Source organism: Malaya genurostris, chromosome 3 (assembly GCF_030247185.1).
Source record: "Malaya genurostris strain Urasoe2022 chromosome 3, Malgen_1.1, whole genome shotgun sequence".
Taxonomy (NCBI): domain Eukaryota; kingdom Metazoa; phylum Arthropoda; class Insecta; order Diptera; family Culicidae; genus Malaya; species Malaya genurostris.
In genome coordinates, this window is record NC_080572.1 from 171404638 (window position 1) to 171430451 (window position 25814).

General features: G+C 39.1%; 1 protein-coding gene across 3 annotated transcripts in view; it reads left to right on the top strand.

The window, feature by feature from the left end:
• The window catches only part of LOC131434532 (protein wech), a 54465-nt gene that overhangs the window by 22249 nt on the left and 6402 nt on the right, over positions 1-25814 (top strand). For 2 of the 3 annotated variants that reach the window (XM_058601288.1, XM_058601287.1), the window contains 3 exons: positions 20550-20750; positions 20814-22698; positions 22760-22912. In XM_058601288.1, coding sequence (XP_058457271.1) covers positions 20557-20750; positions 20814-22698; positions 22760-22912 — 2232 coding nt within the window. In that variant the 5' untranslated portion in view covers positions 20550-20556. The remainder of the gene's footprint in view (positions 1-20549; positions 20751-20813; positions 22699-22759; positions 22913-25814) is intronic. The other variant, XM_058601289.1, reaches the window with a different exon arrangement.

A 25814-nucleotide genomic window follows, 5' to 3' on the forward strand; every position in this document is an offset into this window, starting at 1 on the left:
ACAACTTGCCGACGACAGCGTTGTGTCCATTATAGGACCCAAAGCTGCCGATCTCCAAGGACCATTACAAGATACCCTCGACAACTTGTCGACATGGGCTCTTCAAATGGGTATCGAGTTCTCTACGGAGAAAACTGAGCTGGTCGTATTTTCAAGAAAGCGAGAACCAGCACAACTACAGCTTCAACTAGGGGGTGGAACCATAGCTCAGGTCTTCACATTTAAATATCTCGGGGTCTGGTTCGACTCCAAAGGCACCTGGGGATGTCACATTAGATATCTGAAACAAAAATGCCAGCAGAGAATCAATTTTCTTCGCACAATAACCGGAACTTGGTGGGGTGCAAACCCAGGAGACCTGATCAGGCTGTACCAAACAACGATATTGTCCGTAATGGAATATGGATGCTTCTGCTTCCGATCTGCCGCGAACACCCATTTCATTAAACTGGAAAGAATTCAGTATCGTTGTTTGCGTATTGCCTTAGGTTGCATGCAGTCGACTCATACGATGAGTCTCGAAGTGCTCGCGGGCGTCTTACCGTTGAAAAACCGATTCTGGGATCTCTCATATCGATTGCTAATCCGATGCGATATCTTAAATCCGATGGTGATTGAAAACTTCGAAAGGCTTGTCGAGCTCAATTCTCAGACCCGTTTTATGTCCTTGTATTTTGATTACATGGCTCAGAATATTAATCCTTCTTCGTTTGTTTCCAACCGTGCTCATTTCTTGGATACTACTAATTCTACTGTGTTTTTCGACACATCCATGAGAGAAGAAATTCGTGGAATTCCGGACCACGTGCGCCCTCAAGTGGCCCCAAATATTTTTTATAATAAATTTAGAACAGTCAACTGTGAAAAGATGTTTTACACTGACGGATCAAACATCAACAGGTCCACAGGCTTCGGAATCTTCAATCAGAACATCACCGCTTCGTACAAACTCAGTGATCCGGCTTCAGTCTACGTCGCAGAATTAGCTGCTATTCAGTACACCCTCGAGATCATTGAAACCTTGCCCAAAGACCATTACTTCATTGTCACGGACAGTCTAAGCTCAATAGAAGCTCTCCGGGCAATGAAGTCAGGAAAGTATCCCCCATATTTCCTGGGGAAAATACGGGAACATTTGAGAACTTTATCTGAACGGTCTTATTTAATATCGTTAGTCTGGGTCCCTTCGCATTGTTCCATTCCGGGCAATGAAAAGGCAGACTCATTGGCTAAGGTGGGCGCATTAGAAGGTGATATTTATGAAAGACCAATCTGCTTCAATGAATTTTTCAGTATCTCTCGTCAGAAAACTCTCGAAAGTTGGCAAACTTCATGGAGCAATGGCGAACTGGGACGATGGCTGCATTCCATTATCCCTAGGGTATCGACGAAACCTTGGTTCAGGGGGATGAACGTGAGTCGTGACTTCATTCGTGTGATGTCTCGGCTCATGTCAAACCATTACACCTTCAACGCGCACCTCCGGCGTATTGGAATCGTGGAGAGCGGTCTCTGCGCTTGTGGTGACGGTTATCAGGACATCAAGCATGTCGTATGGACGTGTACGGAGTATCGTGACGCCAGGTCTTTATTAAAGGACTCCCTAAGGGCCCGAGGTAGACCACCTGAAGTTCCGGTCCGAGATGTGTTGGCTAGTCGGGATATCTCTTATATGCTTCTTATATACCAGTACCTCAAACACATTAATATCCAAGTGTAATCTGTTATACCTCGCTCAGAAAGTATAATCTCCACCTACAGGTTCGACACTAACATCCGCTCGATTCTCTCGATCACCGTCCCTGTCCACCATCTTCATTGGAACTAACAAGATCTTTTTTTGTCACTAACTTTTCGTTCCCCCCTTCCATGTCTCTTCACCATCTCGATGGCAACTAATTAGATCTTTGTAGTTTTCAGACATTTTGTTTCCATACCCCCTATTTACCTCGGTTTTCACAATATTTACTTTTTTTATTTTCTCATCTCTTCGTAACATCACCATCACCGCCTACGTTCCTACGCTCCAGACGATGACCAGCATGCGGGCCACCCGCCGGGCCTTCGTAGCCTGGGGGTGTTTCCCGCGGACCCACACGAACCGAAAGGAAGCGGCCATATATAGCACCATTTGGAATTCATGCAATATTCAATTCACCGACACCTGCCGAATACCAGCTAAAAGCTTTTTTCAAAAATTCTAGACGACATAATCTAATGATACTATTCTAGTTTTAAGTTAGTCGTTAATTAAGATTAGGAAATACCCTTGGCATCTTAGAGCTTAAGCAGTGTGCCTGAAAATATATATTATACTATTGAAAAAAAAAATAGTAGTCAATAACACAAATAAAGAATTCACATCGTTTTCTCCGAGATTATTGAACTGATATTTACGAACTTGTATTCAATTTAAAGGTCTCATAATATGCTATTATGTTTTATCCGGATTCAATATATAAGTGATGACGCAACACTGATCTATTCAAATTTGCTGATCTTACTATCTTTCCAGGTCTAATTAATTTATTACCAACATTTGATCTACCTAAGTTTGAGTCAAAAGTGAGGTTTATGCTCTATGAAAAATGATGATGTTATATGATGTTGTAATCAGATTATTTGATTGACAAAAGCATTATCACATCACTAATGAAAGTCGATTGGACTCAACGCTGTTAATCTGCAAAAAGCATTGCAAGATACCTTAGATAACTTGTCCGTTTGGGCTGTTCAACTGGGTATCGAATTCTCTGCAGAGAAAACAGAGCTGGTCGTCTTTTCAAGAAAGTCATGATCCCGCTCAGCTTCAGCGCCCTATGATGGAAAGAGTCATCGTCCAGGTTTTAACTTTCAAATACCTCGGGGTGTGGTTCGATTCCAAATGCACTTGGGGAGGACACATTAGATATCTGATAACAAACTACCAACAAAGAGTAAATTTTCTTCGAACAATAACAGGATCTTGGTGGGGTGCTCATCCGGAAGATCTAACAAAATTGTATCAGACAACAATACTTTCAGTGATGGAATATGGATGCGTTTGTTTTCGTTTCGCTGCAAGTTTTCATATTATTCAGTATCGTTGTTTGCGAATTACCTTAGGTTGATGTCAGAGTGAGCGCGGAACGCGGACCGAAGCGAAGTGATTCAATGCGATGTACTGTTTTCGCATCGCATCCACTCTGACAGGTTTGCTTTGATCAAATGCAACTAGCTTGCACGCGCGCCTCGACGCTACGCGTGACGCTTCGACACATATGTCGTTTTCGCTTGATAGCAAACCTAACCCAGTTTCCACCCTAACTGCTGTCAAACCGTTTGTTTGAAGCTAGTTTCGAACCTAGTTTTAACGTTGTTGAACTGAAAATCGAGTCAGTTTCGAACCTGATTTTTATATCAGGTTTGCTAAAACCCCCGTTGCTAAGTGCGAAATCAACAGAGTTTAGTGAAAAGTGTCTGTTTGATGAAACTACCCTGGGTCAGTTTCAGTTTTCTCAAGCGAAAACGACAATAGAATGCATTCGACACATAGAATAAGTCTTGAAGTTCTGGCGGGAGTTCTTCCATGGAAGGATTGCTTTTGAGAGCTCATTTAGGCTACAAGAACCTGCATCTGTAAATATATAGCATATTGAATAATAATTATCAAATCATTTTAGTCTGGGTTCCATCTATTGTTCCCTTCCAGGTAATGAAAGAGCCGATAACTTAGCCAATCGTGGTGCTCTTGAGGGTGAAATTTATGAGCGACCGATTGCTTTCGACGAATACTATAGTGCGTCTCGCCAAAGGATACTTGCCAACTGTCCAGTTTCTTGGGATGAAGATGATCTGGGTCGGTGGATGCACCCAAAGGTAGACAAATCCAATGTCCCAGTCCGCGACATTCTTTATTTCATTGAGACCATTGAAGTTTAAATATACATTTTTTATGATTATGTGTTTCCTTCCTCTTCCACGAGTTCAACCAATAGTCAGCTATCTTACTTTGAATAAAAGTGATGCAGTGATACAAACAAACATGGAATGATATGTTTACGTTTCGTCTTAGACTCATCAGTTCATAGCAGTTCAATTTGAACCGCTAAGCAGACGTAAAGTTTCTGCTATTCACAGAACACGTGTTTTCCTTGCATCGAAATGCTATGTCTATACTGACATGCCGAACGAAAACGTGTTTTCGACTTTTTCTGGCCGATGCAGGTTTGGTCATTCAGGGGTTAGACAAATTTTGTGCTAGGGCACATAACCGATTTTGATATGCTTCGATGCAAGGAAAAAAAGTGTTCTGTAAATAGCAGAAACTTTACGTCTGCTTAGCGGTTCAAATTGAACTGCCGAGTGTTGCATAAAGCAGTTCAATTTGAACTGCTATGCACTGAAGAGTCAAAGACGAAACGTAAACATATCGAAATCGGTTATGTGACCTAGCACAAAATTTGGCTAACCCCTGAATGAAACATGGAATAGTTATAAGACCATGCACAGTATATACAAAAAAGTTATTTTTCCAGGTAATTCAGAGTAGCTAATCGTTTGATAAAACAGTGTTTTTAAGATTAACTAATGAATACCAAAATACTAATATGATAATTAAGGAAACTAGTAGTAATATGTTTTATTAAATACTAACCGTTTTGACTGTATTCCTCCAAAAGTGATATTTTCGATATTTATGTTGTCTGAAATTGTTCAACAAAGAGAAAAAACCGTTAACCTTTTCTTAGGTAATAATTAATTTGTCGGTCATGCTTGGCATCGTTCAAAATTAATAATGTTCAAATCACGTACAAACATTTTTTAATGATTTCTTGTTTAAACAATTGATCCATCGGAAATTGTTTGAACTGTTTTCACTAGATTTCGCAACTCGATATTAGATGTACAAGAATACATTCAAAGAGTTGAAAGTTTATCGTGAGATTGAATGTCTCCGAAAATGACGTTTGCCGTGTTTGGTATAACACAATGAAGAACTATTATTTTGGTGGGATTTAATTTCGTGCCACTAGTCTAATAACTGGACTAATTAGAAGTATTTAGTCTCAAGATGTATCCAGTGCTGCGGAAATTTTGTGAATCTTTCGAGTTGAGAACATTGCTGAAAATAGTGACATCTCAAATTGTTCAGTAAATGTCATTTTGAAGGATATTTTGGGCTCAAAACGCATCAATTTCCGAATGAAACAATGAATTCTGAGTCCAGTGTTGGGAAAAAATCAGTTCAAGAGATTTTACAAAAAAACTCAGTGACTGAAAAAATCACTTCCGATATTTTTACTCATGAAATAAGCATCCACAAAACTCTGAACCTCGAAGATTACAAGTGATTTTCAGTGTCAGCGAAACTTGATGACGAATTTTCACACACAGAAATATCGCTAAAGAAATAATCGTTAGGGAGAAGTGTCCCCGATAATATTTCAATGCAGAATTTCCACTACGCTTCAGTTCGATACCGAAGTGATTCGTGCAAGATTTAATTATTATATTATCATCAATGAAAAAAATCTACTGAATGAATTCGCAACTGAAAAACAATAATTGCCATATTCTCGAAGCACGTAGCGTGGTTAATATTTCTTCCTCGTGTCAAACAGTGATTATAGCGACGAAAGGTTGCTTTAATTCCAGCTGACTGATTACACTGAAAAGCAAAGCCTTGGTATTACATTCCTGTAGTGGTTTGAGTCACCACTGTAGTGTCGAATAAATTTCAAACCACTTATTAACCACCTGAACATTTTCAGAAAGGTTCAGTTTTCGTTCATCGGTGAATTTATTCAGTATGTATTCTGCAAAGGGTTAAGATATATCGGCTATGAAAATTCAATTTCTAAAAATCTTCTGTTCGAGAAACATATCAGATATATTCAATGTCCAAACTTTTTTCTCAAATATATCATCGAGCAGAATGTTCTCTAGTAAACTTTTCACAACTGATCTTTTGCCTTGTGAAATCGAGTTTCAGTGAGAATCGCTTTCTCGAAAAATCAATACAGAACATTTCTGCAGTGAGTTTTCTGATTGATGATTTTTTTGTCTAAAAAATCACTAGTGAAAAAATTCAGTCGCGATTTTCGAAATTTTAATTTTTTCCCAACACTATTCTGACTATCAAGACAAGCTGCAACGCATTTTTACGGGCGTTGAGATTTGGATTTATGCCTACGATCTGGAAACAAGCGTTCCACCGAGTGAATACCGAGGTAAAGACGAGGTAAGACCGAGAAAATTACGCCAAAGTCATTCGAAAATCAACGTCATGTTGACTGTTTTCTACGATTACTGTGTTGCACTTAGAATTACTTTCGCCCGGCCAAACTGTCAACAAAGAATATTACTTTTTTTTCCATAAATACGTTTATTTCTTAAGGCAGTTTACATAAGTTTTTTTTCGCCGTAGCATCACTTTTACATAATATTCTTATCCTAATTTAATTCTAACATAGTCACAACGTTTTGAATTTATTAAAACATATTCTCTTATAGCTTAAATATCATCTTAGGTAACTCGTCATTAATTATGAAATCTACTCGGAAATATTATTTGAACCAAACGATTAACTTCTATAAATTATAAAATAAGCTGTTATTTTCAGACATTTTGTTGATAATTTCATAAACTGTTTCGAGTTTGTTTGTATCATTACATAATTTTTATTCTAATTTAGCTATTGGTTGAACTCATGGACGCAGCTAGGATCAGAACTAAGTCTTAAAAGGGGCCTTTATTAAATTGAAACTCCAATTTTCTTTATGAAATGATAAATAAGTTTCATGTATGAAAGGTCACGACAAGCAAGAATGTCTCGAACTGGGATATTGGATAGTCTACCTAGGGTACGCAAAGAATTTATTAGTTGAGATCTGACATCACGATACTCCACGCATGTCCAAACGACATGATCAATATCCCGATAACCTTCTCCGCAAGCACAATGATTAGTCTCGGAGAGCCCAATTCGAAGGAGATGTGCATCTAACGTGTAGTGATTGGACATGAGTCTGGACATCACACGAATGAAATCCCTACTCACTTTCAGTCCCCTGAACCATGCCTTTGTCGATATTTTCGGAATAATTGAGTGCATCCACCGACCCAGATCATCTCTATCCCAAGATGCTTGCCAGCTGGCAAGTGTTCTTTGGCGAGACGAGCTATAGAATTCGTTGAAAGCAATCGGTCGCTCATAAATTTCACCCTCAATAGCACCACGTTTGGCTAAAATATCGGCTCTTTCATTGCCAGGAATGGAGCAATGAGCCGGGACCCAGACTATAGTGATTAGATAATTATTGTTCAATATGTCGTTCAGGCACTGTTTTATTTTGCCCAGGAAAAACGGTTCATTTTTGCCAGCAGCGTTTGAGCGAATGGCTTCAATTGCACTCAGACTATCTGTGAAGAGGAAATAATGGTTTGGAGATAATGTGACGATTACACTCAAACTATAATGAACTGCTGATAGCTCTGCTATATAAACAGATGCAGGTTCTTGAAGCCTAAATGAGGCCGAAACATTATTGTTGAACATACCAAACCCTGTCGCTTCTTCAATTCGCGATCCGTCCGTATAAAACATTTTCTCAGAGTCAATATGCCTGAACTTACTTGAAAATATTTTTGGGATTTCCGTCGAGCGTAGATGATCCGGGATTCCACGCACTTCACGCTGCATGGATGTATCGAAAAATAAAGTTGAGTCAGGGGCACTTAGGATGCTGACACGGATAGGAATATATCTTGAAGGGTTGATTTCCTGTGACATATGGTTAAAATATACTGTCATGAATTTTGTTTGAGATCGAAGCTCGACTAGTCGTTCGAAATTATTAATTACCATGGGATTCAGCACCTCACATCTTATTAGCAGGCGTGATGAAAGCTCCCAAAATCGATCTTTTAATGGAAGAACTCCCGCCAGAACTTCAAGACTCATTGTATGTGTCGAATGCATGCAGCCTAAGGCAATTCGCAAACAACGGTACTGAATTCGCTCAAGTTTGATAATATGAGAGTTTGCAGCGGAACGAAAACAAACGCATCCATATTCCATCACTGAAAGTATCGTTGTTTGATACAATTTTATTAGATCTTGCGGATGAGAACCCCACCAAGATCCTGTTATTGTTCGAAGAAAATTTACTCTTTGTTGGCATTTCGTTATCAGATACCTAATGTGTCCTCCCCACGTGCATTTGGAATCGAACCACACCCCGAGGTATTTAAAAGTTAAAACCTGTTGGATCATTCTTCCCATCATATGGAGCTGAAGCTGCGCGGGATCATGCTTTCTTGAAAAGACGACTAACTCTGTTTTCTCCGCAGAGAATTCGATACCAAGATGAACAGCCCAAACGGACAAATTATCTAAGGTATCTTGCAATGGTTTATGCAGATCAATAGCTTTGGGCCCAGTAACTGAAACCACGCCATCATCTGCCAATTGTCTTAGTGTACATGGGGTTACTAGACAGCTGTCAATGTCATTCACGTAAAAATTATAGAGGAGCGGACTGAGGCATGAGCCTTGCGGGAGACCCATGTAGCTAATTCTGAATGTTGCCAAATCGCCATGTGAAAAATACATGCACTTCTCTGACAAAAGGTTGTGCAAATAATTATTTATAACCGCTGGAAGTCCATGTTGGTGGAGCTTTTCTGAAAGAACATCAATGGAAACTGAATCAAATGCTCCTTTAATGTCTAAAAATACAGATGCCATTTGTTGCTTTTGAGCGAAGGCAATTTGGATGTCAGACGAAAGTAATGCAAGGCAATCATTCGTCCCTTTATTTCTACGGAAGCCAAACTGAGTATCTGACAACAAACCGTTCGTCTCGACCCAAGTGTCGAGACGTCGTAGAATAATTTTTTCGAACAATTTTCTGATGCAGGACAACATCGCAATGGGTCTATATGAGTTGTGATTGGAAGCTGGTTTCCCCGGCTTTTGAATGGCGATAACTTTCACTTGTCTCCAGTCAGGTGGAACAATATTTTGCTCAAGAAACTTGTTGAACAATTCCAACAAACGTCTTTTTGCGAGGTCGGGCAGATTCTTCACCAAGTTGAATTTAATTCTGTCCAACCCAGGGGCGTTATTGTTACAAGACAAGAGTGCTATAGAAAATTCCATCATTGAAAATGGGTTATTAATAAAACCATTATTTGGAGGAGATTCCCGTATAATGCTCTGCGTAGGAACAGAATCTGGGCAAACTTTCCTAGCAAAGTCAAATATCCATCGGTTCGAGTATTCATCACTCTCATTGCCCACGTTACGATTCCTCATTCGTCTGGCCGTATTCCAAAGAGTGCTCATTGAGGTTTCTCTTGACAAACCTTCGACAAAATGTCTCCAATAGCTACATTTTTTGGCTCGAAGTATGCTCTTGTACTTGGTTTCTAAAACCATAAGTTTTTCAAAATTCTGAGGAGTTCCTCCTCCCCGTTTTAGAAACGTCTTGCAAGCATTTTGTTTTGCGAGTTTAGCCTCTGAGCACTCTTTGTCCCACCAGGGGTTGGGAGGCCTTCTGTTAGTCGTAGGCCCAGGAAAGCGTTTAGTTTGGGATTGTTCTGCGGCCTCCAGAATCGAACAAACGAGGAAGTCATATTCTTCAAGTGGAGGGAGCTCTTCCATTGAATTCAAAATACTAGAGATTCTACTTTGGTATTTAATCCAGTCGATATTTTTTGTCAAATCATATGGAATACTAGCTGAATTAGCAATACATTTGTTACAGCTAATTGAGATGATGATTGGTAAATGATCGCTACCGTGTAAATCAGGCAATATTTTCCAGGTGCAATCTAGTCGAATTGATGTTGAGCAAAGAGATAGATCTAATGCACTTGGGCGTGCAGGAGGTCTTGGGATCCGTGTCATGCTACCCATATTTAATACCGTCATGCTAAAATTGTCACAAATGTTTTGTATTAAAGATGATCTGCTATCATTGTAAACGGAACCCCACATCATTCCGTGCGAATTTAAATCCCCCAGAATCAATCGTGGAGCAGGAAGGGCTTCAACCATTTCATTAAGCTGTCGCTGTCCAACTTGTGCTTTTGGAGGAATATAAACCGAAGCTATGCAAATATCTTTGCCTTTAATGTTTATTTGGCAAGCAACAACTTCTATACTAGAAGTTGAAGGGATGTTTAATCTATAAAAGGAACAGCATTTCTTAATTCCCAAAAGCACTCCACCATACGGAGAGTCTCTATCGAGACGTATAATGTTAAAATCATTAAAATTTAAAGCTATGTTTGAAGTAAGCCATGTTTCGCATAAAGCAAATACATCACATTTTTGACTATGCAATAAAATTTTAAATGAATCAAGTTTTGGCATGATGCTTCGACAATTCCACTGCAGGACAGTGATTGTATCATTTGCGGCGGGTGATAAATTATCCATCAAAAGATACAAAACCTGAGACAATTGGCCATTGAGCTGATAACTGCTTCAAAAAATTTCTAGCTATTGGAAGGAAAGCCATTATGAGGGTCTTTAAGGGTTCAGATATATTGAATGCTGAGAAAATCCATTCAACAATTTCCGAAAACTTCAGTAATCCTGTTGGTGGCTGTGAAATGGAGCCCACAGGATTATTACCTTTTTCTGTGCTAGATCCTGGATTGGTTTGTGAATTTGACAAACCAGGAGGCACAGTCTTTGGTTTTGACTTTTTTTGTTTAACACGGGGATCTTTTTTTGAAGATGAAACTTTAGGTGTCTTTTTTGGTAATTTGGAAGAAGTCTTCTTTCTCTTAACTGACCCTTGGGTAGTGATAAACGAATTACCTTCACTATTTTCGTCAGAGTCAGAGTCCTCTGTTTCCTCTAGATTTGAAAACCCGTTTTCGGTTTCCAAAGGGGGGACATCAATGACCGTTTTAAGCATTTCTGCATATGTGCGCTTAGACCGTGCTTTTAAAGAAAGCTTAATTTTGTCTTTGTGCACTTTAAATGCAGTGCATACTGAAATATCCTCATGAGGACTTTCCCCACAATAAATACATTTTTCAATTTCCTTGTTGCAATCATTATCTTTATGAGGTCCTTCACACTTAATACATTTTGGTTTATTGCTACAGTAAGTAGCTGTGTGTCCGAATTTTTTGCAGTTCGTACAATTCATTACATTTGGAACAAAAAGCCGAACAGGGAGGCGAATTTTATCGACATAGACATGGGACGGCAACGCAGATCCGGCAAATGTCACTCGAAACGAGTCTGATGGGCGATAAACTTTTTTTCCCTCTTCATAAACTACTGAGTACAGTTGTTTGCACTCCAGTATTTTCACACCCTCAAGCATAGAGTTCTTGAAACGACCAACACCATGCTTGAGTAAATCATCTACCGAAAGACTCGCTTCGGTAACAACACCGTCAATTTCGACATCTTTGGAGGGTATGTAAACTTTATACTCTTTATTGAAATGTTCCGAAGAGACAATATCATTCGCGTGTTTCAAATTATTTACCACAACACGAATTTTATCGTTATTTACTTTTATGATCTCTTTGATTGAAGAGAATCGTGATGTCAAACCTTTAGAAATTTGGTAAATGTTTAATGGCTTTGATATACGTCTAAAAAAGACTATCCAAGGCCCAGAAGAGCTCTCCTGATATTTTTTCGTTCGTGGGGGTATAGGATTCATGCTAGGATTTACGTCCATGGATTCATCCATCACATTAAAATTTTTAATCAAACTTTAAAGTAAAAAATGAAACCAACACTACACAGTACTCAATCAAAAGGAAAAGAAAAAACTTCTACCTTGAAATTGTTGTCTATCTCCGTTGCACTGCCGTGTAGATCCTCGTTGCTCTAGATGTTCTTGTTGGATGCTGATTGTTGGATGTGATGCTACTGCTACCTGACATCCAGCACCACTCGATTTCCGATTTACTTTTGTCTTCGCCAGCTGCAACCAGCGCAGGTCACCGGTGTATACCTGCGTGTTGTATGGCAGTGGAAAGACCGAGTTGTCTTGTCTCCTTCTTCCTTGTGCTCCGCACCGATATGCTTCTGCACCGAAGTGCCTTCGCACCGGTGTGCCTTTGCACTCTCCTGCTTCTGTGTGCCTTTGCACTCTTCTTCTTCAATGTGCCTTTGCACTCTCCTGCTCAGCACTTGTGGCTGTATATTGTGGCCTGGGTAGAGCTTGGGAAACGCCCTTTGTTGTTTCCTTCACCAGCTTGGCCCAGCACTAGGGCTCTCTTATGCAGCACGATTTTACGTTTTAACGGCTGCTGCCAACAGGTCTCTACCTGTAGTTCAACCGTTGTCGTATTTAACGCGTGTAAACTAACCAGCGTTATTAAACTGTACGCTTCTATACACAACCTTCTCGGTTGAACGGCTATTACTGAAGAATATTATTTAGGCATTATGCATCATTTGCGCGAAGCTATATGCCTCAAGAGGCCAGAATTAAGGATCAACAACGATTGGTTTTCGCATTTCGATAATGCGCAGTCCCATACTGCAGTGATTTTTCGTGAGTTTTTGCCAAAAATTAACACAAATCGTTCCACAACCTCTGTATTCACCAGATTTGGAACCGTGTGATTTATGGCTGTTGCCCAAACTTAAAAAGTTACGTCGGTGAACGCGTTTCGAGTCGATTGAAGAGATAAATTGAGCTCAAACGAAGAAGATGCTGAAGGCTATACCGATATTAGGCATGTTTTGAAGACTGACAAAAACGTTGGCATAAGTGCATTTTGTTGTGAAGGAATTACTTTAAAGAGGATGAAATTGGTTTAAAAAAAATAAAGAAATATTTTACACTTTTCCACATTTTGGATATTTTTCAGAAACAAAGTATAACAACACAATTTACATTTTTGCGTTGAACTTCAGTGCGATTAGAAACTTGAAATTTGTTCAGAAACTTGATCTAGATTAGTGATGATTTGGTTCTCATTGTCCAAAATCCAGCGCCTCGATAGACTCGATAACGAACTCGCCACGATTGAAAGTAAATCGTGACAGTGTTGTTGTGTTGCACAAAAGACTTGAGTAGATTTCCACTTTTCATTTGTATCTTCATCTCTAAAGATAAGTTGCATACCATCAGAAATGAAATTCCCCTTTATTTTCTCGTACCGCAATGGCGAAGCAATTTGCGTCGAAATTGTTTGGTGAGAGAAAGTGGACACGATTTGGATGAAATTAAGTGTGAATGTTTACCATTTTGAGCGTATTCTGTCGACAAACGTGCTGCTCTCGTGCGGAGATTTTTCTATTGGTGAATAAGCAGATGCAAATGTGCTTGTTCTAGGCTTGAAATAGGTGTTTTGTGCGGTATGCCATACTTCCGTTTGCTTGTGGTGATCTCTGTTCAAGTGGACAATGCACCATACGTGCGGTAATAGAATTATACCAGTTTATTTTAATTTGGTATAAATTAGGGGCAGGAAGGATTGTGATGATTTTAGACCCCATTCAACCCATACATCCTAATATCTGCAACACCACAGAAGATGTCATCCACGATACAAAAAAAATGAGGGTGGAAGTGAGTTGATCGGTAGAGGAAAAACCGAAAACGTAAATAAAAATGTTGAGGCAGTCCCTGCATTATTTTGGTTGCTTTTCTATCTCTCCTTCCGAGTGCCGCCGTTTAGGTAGTGTGTGCATCTCGCTGTTGAGTGCATGTGCCACAGCAGAGGACCGATGATGTTTGTTTCTATGCTATGCTTGTATACGAACTCATCTATCGTCGCTCGTGTGCTTAGTTGGTCAAGTTGCCACTTTCATCAAATGACTTCGGCCGTTCGCTTGAAAATTAGGGGATTTTTGGTGCGCCAAGAGAAACTAACTTCGCGAACTGATTGTTGTACATTCAAGTCTATTGTGAGTAGTGCTCTTACAATTGCGTACTGAACAATGTAAAGTGAAAATTTGCTGTGAAGTCTTTGAAAAAAGCAAAATATCAAGTTCCTCATTGAAATTCCAGTGTCAAAATGTGCACTGGCACAAAAGAACACATAAGTATCATTATGTATGTATGCTGCTGGTGCCGCTCTGAGGTTGGTAGTAATATTAAATGAGACGGACGCAGTATCGTGAAGAGTGGTGTAGATATACGGTAGATTGATGCATGTGTGTGCAATGTACGAGTGTAACCATTCAACCAACTAGATTTAGAATGTTCCTGCTGTATAGAACTTTCACGAGAAAAATGTATTCGAAGTAGTTACGAAGCAAGTTAAAAAACAGCAAAAATGCATTGCATTTAATTTTCAAGTTAGAATTTTGAAGGCAGTAGTGCTTCAATTTATCAGTAACCAAAATGAATAAATTTGTATATCTTTCAAATAGATGGTTAATCATCTTTCAAATAGATGGTCGACACTGTTTGCGTAACACAAAGTCATGAACTATCAATAATAATATTAGAACAACACTTCATTTAATACTCTAAGATTCGATCTTAATTTCGATCTATATCGGGATCGTTTTACCTTTCTTTACCTACATGACGGTCACAAATGGAAGAAGACCAAACAACTCGTTCATGATCCCTTTACTGGTAAGAAATATCCTTCAGCAAACGTCGTGTCCCAGTTTGTGCCTTTTCCAGATAAAATTTCTTGTTTTGTCATTGAAGCGTAAAACGCCATGATGAAGGGCTGCCTCTGAATGGCGAACTATCCGGGTTCTCTTGTGTTGCTTGTGTTACATTCTTCTCTGATGGTACGATCATCCAGCCTGCGTAGCTGATTCGATCTGCATCTGTCAGGCATACTGTGCATCGGTTACGATCGAAACATAACCCGAAAAAATCCACTAGATTTTACCCGCAGATTTGGAAATTCCTTAGCTTTTACAACACGATTAAGAATGAAAAGTACTAAGAAGCTATATTAACCTATTTAGTTATTTTCAAGCTTACATATTATTATTGTTATGCATGCTAGTACCTTTGTGCTATCAGTTATCAGAATTACGTAAGATTCATTTTCCAAAATAAACTTGAACAATTCTTAGAATTGATAGAAAAATAGGCATCTGTAGAATTGAAGAAGTTGATAAACTACAAAATCCTACCAACATCCGATCCAAGGATGAAAGGGATTCGATGAAGGTCAGCTAGAAGAAACATGGAAATATTCTGCCCTTCTAGTTTATTAGAACAGATTGATGGGAGAAGTGCATTTACTTGCATCAATGCCAAGGACCAAGTGGATGTGTGGGGTACGATGTGAAACTGAAAACCTACAGCAAGAGGATGTTTGACGATGATGATGATGATGGGGTGCATTTGATGAGCCAATGCCACCATAATTCTATTATTATGTATTGCTTCTCATCTTTTCCTTCGCAATGTTCTACTGATTTCGTTTTATTCTTTTTTTCGTTCATATACCTAGTTGGTAAGTCTAATTCAATGAAGTTTAGTATAACGCTAGTGGCAACGGATGCAGTAAATTTTGTGGATTATTAATGGATTCATCGGGCAAATGAAAGCAATATTGACGTAGAATGTGCACAACGTGAATATTGTATGAATTATACAATCATAATTCATCATAGTACGACTAGCCGATACAGTAATCAGTGCTAAAGGCATACCGTTTTATCAAAATGAGTTTTTTTACCTTTTTTTTATAAATATAAAAAATAGGTATAGAATTCGCTCAAACTTTAGAAAAATTCTCCGAGGCCCGGAGGGCTGAATGTCATATACCAATCGATTCAGCTCGACGAACTGAGCAAATGTCCGTGTGTGTGTCTGTGTGTGTTGTCAACTAAGAGGTAGAGATCTCAGAGATGGCTGGACCGATTTTGATCAAACTAGTCGCAAATGAAAGGTCTTCCCGTCACACAAAACGCTATTGAATGGTTTTGAGATCGGATGTTTACTTTTTGAGTTATACGAAGTTTTATGTCAAAATTTTCAATTTTTTGACTGTGTCTGTCACAATTGACCTTGAAAACAGAATATATTTTCAGACTTAGATTCCTCACGGTAATAGCTATCCAACAGCGGAGTAATAGCGGAGATATCGTAATTTTTGTGTAAGCGACTTTTTCTCCTATTCCAGCAGTAGAAGTTTTGAGCGCTGTCTGGCAAAGAAATGCTTGGGAGCAACATAAAACACGAATCAGTTCATCGAGATCAGCAAATGCGTGTGTGACAAATAATTTCACTCATTTTTTTTTCGGGATGACTCAACCGTTTTCTATAATCACAGATTTATATGAAAAGTCGTATACTCCCAAACAAGGTTCCTGAATTATGTTTGGTTCCGACCACAGGTTCCGGTTCGAAATTAAAACTGTGTAACTCATTTAAAGTTTTAAGATTCTATAAAACATCTTGTTTTTCAGTCAGATCCAACTTCTGGTTTCGGAGATATAGTGTGGTTAGTATAAAATGTCTATTTCACATAAATTAATCAGGTTTATCGGGTTAGCAGATTTGGATAGTTGATAAAAAATAAACTTATTTCATTTTTGGCCGGCTGTTCGGCCATCCATGGAAGTTGACCATCAATGTTAACTTCCCTCTCTGAGCAGCCTAGATAGCCGTGTAGTGTCGGTAGCGGTTTCCCAACTGCTAAGAATAACGCTACGGTCCACCTGTACCGGTGGTATAAGTCCACCAAACAGGTAAGCCGTGTGGCATCCGGCGGAATTATTTTTTACCAAGAATTGATCCACTGGTTTCCTATTCCATGTCGTAAAAGGCCACATAAATAGGAACTCCTAAGTCAAGGTGTATTTCCGTGCCGATGGCTGAATGGCTGCAGGAGGTTAAACATTGCAGTCGTGAACGGAATATCTTGGGTTTTTCCCGGGAAAAGAGAGGCTTTTGGAAAATCATGGGGACTCAAACCCAGATATATTCATTGGATCTACACAACTATCGTTAGACCAATTTTAGCATATGGATGTCTTGTATGGTGGCAGAAAGGAGAAGTCGCGACAGTTCAGTCAAAGCTAAATCATCTCCAAAGGATGGTCCTAATGGCGATGACAGGAGCATTCACGACAACTCCTACTGCTGCTCTAGAGGCGCTACTGTGCATTAAACCACTACATGTGTTCCTAAAACAAGAAGCATTATCTTGTGCATACCGTCTTAGGGTTACAGGGCTTTGGAACAGTAACCCATTAGAATATGCTACCAGTCACACTCGCTTGTGGTCCCAAATGGTTCCGTGGGATGAGTATTTACTCGCTCCTAGTGACCTAACTCTCACATGCAGTTTTCCTTTTAAAACATTCAATGTGAGCTATCCTCTTCGTTAGGAATGATTGTCTGGTTGTCTGGAACGACAACTTGATGAACACATAGTTTGTTTTACGGACGGTTCTCTGTTGAATGGTCGTGCTGGTGCTGGTATCTACTGTCGTGAAATAGGCTGGAGCAGTCTCATTCACTTGGTAGATACTGTACTGTGTTCCAAGCAGAAATCTACGCAATTCTGTGTGGAGTACAATCGGCACTTCAGCAGAGGATCTGTGGTAAACGTATTTATTTTTGTTCCGACAGTCAGGCAGCCTTAAAAGCACTCAGTTCGAATGACTCACGGTCGAATCTAGTGATCGCATGTCGAACTCAAATTAAAGACCTCAGCATTTCAAATGCTGTTTACTTCTTATGGGTACCCGGCCATTCTGGTATTACTGGAAATGAATGGGCTGATGAGTTGGCTAGAGCTGGTGCAACGAATGATTTCGTTGGTCCTGAACCAGCTTTACCACTTTCAACTAGTTGGATAAAGCACAAGATACGTTCTTGGGCTGCATCCAAACATGCCAGCTACTGGCGCAGCTTGCAAACTGGCGCTCAGACAAAGCATTTCAACGTGCTGAGTATTATTCGTGTGATTTGTGTGAATGCGATTATGGTACTTCATATCATCTGATATGTAACTGTCCCGCATTGAGGCAGCTACGTATCCGGGTTTTTGGTTCTCCATACATGGTTGAGTCTGTGTATGCGGAGCTAAAATTGAAGGATATTCTCTCGTTTCTCACCCAATGTGGTAAGGAGCTATAGTCAGAAGGGTTCATCGTTCTTCCTGGAGTGAATGAATCCCTTCTGTATTAACCTTAAATAGGGTTTGGCAGATTGTTTGGCATCCTCTGGGGGGTACCGAATTTACTTCTGCTCGTACATACTGCGAGTCGTTCTGCATTCTTCCGGGAGTGCAGAATGATGTCGCTTTTGTAAGATCTCTAAATCCTCTCGGGGGTTGGAGGTTTTATTAACAGCAGACTGTTCGGGACCTCGTAGAGGTTCAGAATTTCCTTCTGCTTCCACTAAATGTGATCCTCAGCAGATTGTTCAGCATCCCTTAGGGGTGCAGAATTTACTTTTGCTTTTATGTGTTTTTGTGTCGTCAATTTTTCCCATCCTCCTAGTCCAACCCTTACCATTTCCTTTCAATCCTTCCCTCTTATATATCGGGAAAATGATGCTAAAAACAAATTGATGGCAAGGCACAAATCTCCAAATATCAAGGGGAACGTGCCATTTGAGCCAATTTGTTCTGATTCCTGAAGATTCTATAAAACATCTTGTTTTTCAGTCAGATCCAACTTCTGGTTTCGGAGATATAGTGTGGTTAGTATAAAATGTCTATTTCACATAAATTAATCAGGTTTATCGGGTTAGCAGATTTGGATAGTTGATAAAAAATAAACTTATTTCATTTTTGGTTGTATTCAGTTTTCGTTTCGGAAGGCACCCAAAAATTTAATTCGCACTACGATTCCTCAAAGATGTCTACAATGATTTTCAAACATTTTGGAACAAATGTAAACTATACAGCTATTCACGTGAATTTGTCTGACTTCGGCTACACCGAATTTCGAATTCCGGTTCCAGTATCGAATCGTTTTTCAAAGCTCAATCGTTTTCTCTAAAAAAAGCCAAATCGAATTTCAGAAATAAAAGTTCAAATTAAAATAAATCCAGTTTAATCCAATTCTGACTTCCCATTCTGGAATTGATGAATTTTTAAAATTCAAAGCGATATAAAAGATGGCAATTCCGAAAAACTTTAAAGTTGGACTCAAAAATATTGCAATTTATTCGTCATATGGCTATACGAATCGCTTTGGGTTATGCTGGTTCCTGAATACCGGCTCTGGAAGTACCTTAAATTACCCTAAACTCTAAAGTGGAAACTACTTCGACATATCATGGAATGTTTAATCGATTTTTACACTTTTAGATTCAAATTCGATCCGATTTGCAGTTTCGACATTACAGAGTTATGAGTGATTAAAATCTCAAATTGCCACTTAAAACGACGGACATTAGAATAATGTCATGAAAACTGACACACCGTAGAATATTCAGACAAAAAATACATGCGGATTGATAAAAAAGGTATCATCTCACTGCTAGGTGGATAAAGCACGTTTTTCTTCAATTTTTACTTGTTGATCCAATGTACTCTTCGTTTCATAACATTAAAAACACCGTTCAATCAGATTTGATAACCGTTTCTTTATTTGATCACAGGTAATATAATCACTATTTATATTATATCTTGGATCAATAAGTCCTGGAACTGATACATTTGTTGTCAATGTGGGTGCCGTTTTTGATCACGGTGGACTCAAAAAACGACAACGACAGGCATGACGAAGTTGCATGAATTTGGATGCCAATTGCTACCGCACCCACCATACCCATCGGATATGGCTCTAAAATACTACTACCTGTTTGAAAGGAGACTACATTGATGAATAAAGTTGAGGTTCACCAAAAAATATGTTTTCTTCAGTCCCGGGACTATTAGATCAATGTGTTACTTATCTACTACTCGACAGTCCATAGGGTCATTTCACGAGGCTTTTCCGATGCCATTCAGGCATCGAATTTCCCTTTTTGTAATAACTGATTTTTATAGTACTTAATCTTCATATCCTAGATGGCTTTTTGATAACGTGTCGCTATTGAATTGAAGGATTTACGCCTTTCATTACCCTCCAACTTAAGGAAATATACGTAGAACTATTGGTCTGAATTAGCAAGCTGTGGAAAATGATCTTCCTCGTTTCTGTGCTCTAGCAAATCGTTTCCTTTTGACCACTATGGGGTTGTGTGGCGAAGAGTGTTTCCGTTCATTTAGCTGTATTCCTCAAGCTCTATCGTTACAAATTTATTCTATTGTTTTCCGTATTGCGGAACGTCAACAGAATGCAGTCATTTTGGAGCTTATGTTGAACTGCGAGGTGGCATTAGCTTTTCATTAAAAACTGTTAATACACTGATGTGTTGAAGACGAAATGTACAAAGAGTAAAATAATCATGTACATCAAGCACAAACCGGTTATATACATGGTGCCAAAAAGCTTTAATTGAAGCTATACAGGATTTTCATACCTATGGGGTTCTATAGTAGCCTTGTTTAGCATAACATATCCCAAGCTTCTCATCTACCCTATTTTAGTAAGCGACAACTATTCCACAGTTCTTGTTTATATAACAACACATTTTTCATAGCGAATCTGATACTGATTACTATATTTTATATGCACTCGTTACAGAACCGCTATGGCACTGTTATCCAATGGTGCTTCATCAATGCAGATAACCCCACCGTCCGGCAGCTCGGCACCAGCAAAAAACGAGAACAACGTTGACTTCAACTCGAACGATCATATTTTCTTCTCGAATCTCTTCAGCGCTCTGCCACGCTGGGATGCATCGGGAAAGGTCAGCACAGGACCAGTCACCGTACCGCAAAGGTAAGTTTTGGATGCTCCTTCCCCTACTGTCTACTGTGCTCATGATTCTAATTTGGTTTCCAGCAGTAACAACCATACTAGTTTTAGTCATAACACGTCGTTGGACAGAGATAGTATAAGCATCTCAGATGATGTATTATTTTCGAACGTACTCGGGGCGATTGGAACCTCCAACGGGAGTGCTCCAGGCAATGAAATTCTCGGTGCAATAGGGACTCAGATGACGCCAAGCACATCGCCGCAAACGAACTCATCTAATGGGAGCGCTCATTCGATGGGAGCAGTTTGTGGCCGCTGTGATACCCATGCGATCAGTCGCTGCCTGGATTGCAATGACGTACTATGCGAAGATTGTGCGCATATTCATAATAAAAATACGTTCGCCAAAGATCACTGTGTGATCTCTATCAACACGATCTCACCGATTGGGTCGGCTACAGGTGCACTAAGTATTCCGTTGGGAAATGAACCGCACTGTGATGTACATGGCGAGGTTCTACGTTATCTGTGCGAATCGTGTAAGAAAATTGTTTGTCAAGAATGTACTTTATGGGACCACAAAGACCATTCCTGTATCCCAGTGTCCAATGTTTCTCAAGGAGCATCAGAAAAGATTTTATCGATTTTAGAGAGTGGGAAGCTTGGGACCAAGTATATTAAAGCTAGTATTGATCGAGCTGTTACTTACTCACAGGCAGTAGAAAGAGATGCCATGGAAGCTTCCGCCAGAATACGCAAAGCAATGCGCCATTTTATATTGGCTGCCGAAGATAGAGAGCGTACATTGTTAGAACGTGTTGACAAATTCCGTCAGCAGAAATTAACATCACTCTCAGACCAAATGGCAGGCTTGCGGGCGGCATTGGCAGGACTTTCTCAAACATCGGACATGCTTTCTAAAGCACTGGATTCAGTTAACGCTATGAACAGTATGGATATAGCAAAAACCTTAACAAGCGGTGAAAGTCAGATGGAGCAATTTGCCGCTATGTACAAAAATCTTCAACCAAAAGAGGAATTTATTACTTTTGTCCCACCTAACTTCGAATTACTGCAAGATATAAGAATGCAAGGTGACGTAATGTTAGTAAATCAACGAAGCAATTCAATATCCAACGGTTCCAACGTATGCATCCAGCCACCAAGCGGTAACATTTTAACTCGCCGTCCCATTATAAGAAGTACAACACCAGCTCAACGTCTTAACAGTATCAATCCAACGTCTTCGTGGGAACAGATTCCAGCCACCAAAGCAGTTTTGGGATCATCTCCAACCTCGATTGGAATAGGGCCTATACCGGGTATGCCGATACTGGGACAATGCATTCCAGGGTGTACAACGCACGTATCAGCTAAACCGGCAGTTGGACCAAGCACGACCTTTGGATTCGATGGTCACGAAGATGGTCAAGTATCACGTCCATGGGGTATAGCTGTGGATAAAGATGGCCATGTACTGGTAGCCGATCGTCGAAATAATCGCGTGCAAGTGTTTTATCCAGATGGCACATTTAAACTAAAATTTGGTTCCAAGGGTACCGCAAATGGACAATTCGATCTTCCAGCTGGTATTTGCACTGATGCTCAAAATCGCATCATTGTTGTTGACAAAGACAACCATCGAGTACAGATATTTTCACCAAACGGTCTATTCTTACTGAAATTTGGTAGTTATGGTAAAGACTGCGGACAATTCCAATATCCGTGGGATGTGGCAGTGAATGTTAAAGGAGAAATACTGGTCACGGATTCCAGAAATCATCGCATCCAGTTATTCAACTCGGAGGGACAGTTTATTTCACGCTTTAGCTTCGATGGCGTTAACCATAGCCGTTATTTGAAAGGATTGACCACACCAAGAGGTGCATGCTTCACACCGCAAGGCGATGTAATAATTTCGGACTTTGAAAACCACCGATTACTGCTGATCGATTCAACCCTAACAAAAGTAAGTGTGTTTGTTGTTTACAGTGAATTCTAAAGTAGTAACTAATATTTTCTGATGGTAGGTACTTGCTGCTAAGGGCCACGAAGGTTCAGCAGTGCATGAGTTTAGTCGTCCGTCGGGAATATGCTGCGACGATGACGGTCGTGTGATAGTTGCGGATTCCAAAAATCAAAGAGTGCTAATCTTCTCTCCCCAGCTGGAGTTTCTTTGGGCTGTAAGTATGCTTCTTTCAGTAGTTTGTTTAGATCGTCGCAAATGTGGTGCAACGTTATGACTTCCCCCTAAAATACACTTGAAGATAGTATTGAATTTTTGGGGTGCAACAACTACACGGTACCATTAGACAGTAGTGTTATTTGACATTTTTGTCGTTGCTTAATGCTAATTTAACATGAAGCTTGGAATTATTTGAAATGCGTATCTTGCCAGATGTTCGAAGGCCGCAAGTGCTGCTAAGTGATGTATTTTTCAGGATTTACTCAAAAGAATTCATTCAACCTATCCCAAGTCCCACTGTCTGGTAGCGGGTCACATAAAAGAGATGTTTCTATGTATTTTGTTAATACAAGTAAATAATTTTAGTCCAGGGGGTGTTAGCTCAATCGATCTCCGATGACCCATTTCGTATACAGAGCAAACCGTGTTTCAAGGTCATCGCTCCAACAACCAGCCCCGCCTCAATGCGTTGTTGGCATCAAATGGTCTCAAACATGACAGAAAGATCTTCGATCCCTTGAAAATGGCAAACAATCGATGCCCATTTAGTTGATGTACTTTAGGACATATTATGATATTGTGCACATGTGAATTTATTTCCTACACATAAAATACTAAGAATAGAAAGATTTTTTCCCCAAACAGTTGTGAGAGGAGATAGAATATGAAATTATCAGCCATCTGACAGCGGTATGTGAGCACCAGCCATTTAAAAGTACACTAAGGTCTCTTTTTACACGGGGGTTACGTACCGTGTTAAAAAAAACTCGTGAAAAAAAAAACCGCGTGGAAAATTTAACGTAATAATTTCAAAACCGTAGATTTGATTATTTGTTTATTTTGTTTTGGATAGAATGTAACTTTTGATAATTTGAAGGGGAAAAAAGCTTATTATTTAACTCCCAAATTTATACAAGGTGCACATAACTGTGAAAATGTAACTGTTGTTTCTCAATAAAAACGGAAATCTAAAAAACAGCCTGAGGTTACGAGAAGGGTTCACTCATACTTGATAAAACACATTGGATGATAAATCAAAATTAGAACACTTAGAAAACGCGTTGTACGACAAGTAAATTAATCTAAATGGCTCATGCCTTCTGTGTAATGCATTCAGTTTTCAAATTAGAACATTCGACTAAAGAAGTGCTAGTAATACCACCAATAAACACTTTCACTACAAATCAAGCTTGAGAATCAGTTCTTTTCAATTCCGAAGGTGCGATGTGTAGTAAACACTAACGATCTTAACAGTCATTTTCAACTAAACTGAGTGGGAAGACATGGGTATTGGATGAAGATCTATGCACTCAGAGACAGAATTAAAGGGGAAGAATTCATAGAGATGAATATAAATCAAATTAGAAAAGGTATTACTATGTGTAACGCTCGTATATTTTTTTACGAAAAACAGTACATTTGGCGTAAAAATCAAGGAAATACAGTACATCGACTTTGAAAATACAGTACATTTTACAGTACGATTTTTTCTAAAAATAGTGAATAAAAAACAAAAGCAAATAAATTTGATCAGCATCTTACGAGGAAAACAGATTAAAAAAATGACATGCGAATACAACTATGTAATGAAAACAGCGAAAAAGCCATCACAGAGATGGGACTCGAACCCGTAGCAAGCCAAATACGGGTAAATCGTTTTGCCTATTAAACTATCCTGCATGTGAGACACACATACAAACAGCCTAACTGAACATAAGAACCGAACATGTTCAGATGTGCTCGGCCCCTACGGCGTTCTTTTGTAGTCATTTCTCAATAACAATCTCTCCGCAAGGTGTTTTAAGCTCTCAATCAGTCCGTTTTTTTTGCATGTTTCACATACTGGATAGCTTAATTGGCAAAACGATTCAGGAGGATAGAAACTATTTTCGGGTTCGAGTACCATCCCTGCGGTAGCTTTTTCGCGGTTTTCATCAAATCGTTCATCGTTCAAATCAAGTTCATAAACTCAATTATTTTTTATTTCCTTTTTGGGGCATTTTAAAATTCGTCAAAAACTGGAAAATGTGCGAAAGTAATAATAACATTTTTTGAGAAGCGGATGTTTTTGATAATGATTTTGATTTAGAGTATATTTGCTTTTTGGTTGAGACATTTTTCTTTTTTTTAATCATCAAAGTTTCGCTTGAATGTTGTGACGCGCTCTGAACAAGAATTATTAATGAAAAAATTTGTGTGTGTGATTCACATTCGCTACTTGTTGTTACTGTTCTTGTACAGCCACAGATCGAAATTCGATGCATTGAAGATTTAAAATTCTGTATTAACTTTTAATGTGTGAAAATACAGTACATTTCAGTGTAAAAATACAGTACAAATTAAAATACAGTAGATTTGAGGGTAGAAAACAGTACACAGTATTTGAGTCGAAAATACAGTACAATAATGTAAAATACAGTACGGATACGAGCGTTAACTATGTGTCATGCTGAAGCAACTCATTTCATCGGCGTAAATCATAATACTACTAGAGCTATATCATTCAAATGGGTATGATATACTGTACTGCTCGATATGATGAAGAGTTGAAGTAAATTTGACTAGTTCTTCAACGCTCCGAAATTCTCGATGATATCAATGACGATGCTGACATCATACACCACAACTGAACGGAAGAGACGTTGTCGTGTAATTTACGACAGGGGTTCAAGATCTGAAGACTGATTAATCATTTTATGGAACGACAGTCAATACTCCCGTGAATTTTGAATGAAGGATTTTAGTTAACTTTCAAACTTTAAAATAACTCTCATAATCGTTTTCTTACAGACAACCTGTTTCCTTTTTTAAAATTTTTCTCAAAAAAACAAATGACAGTTCTTTTTAAACTCTCATGAGAAACTGTGTTAATTCCGGAGTCCGTGTAAAAAAAGCCGTGT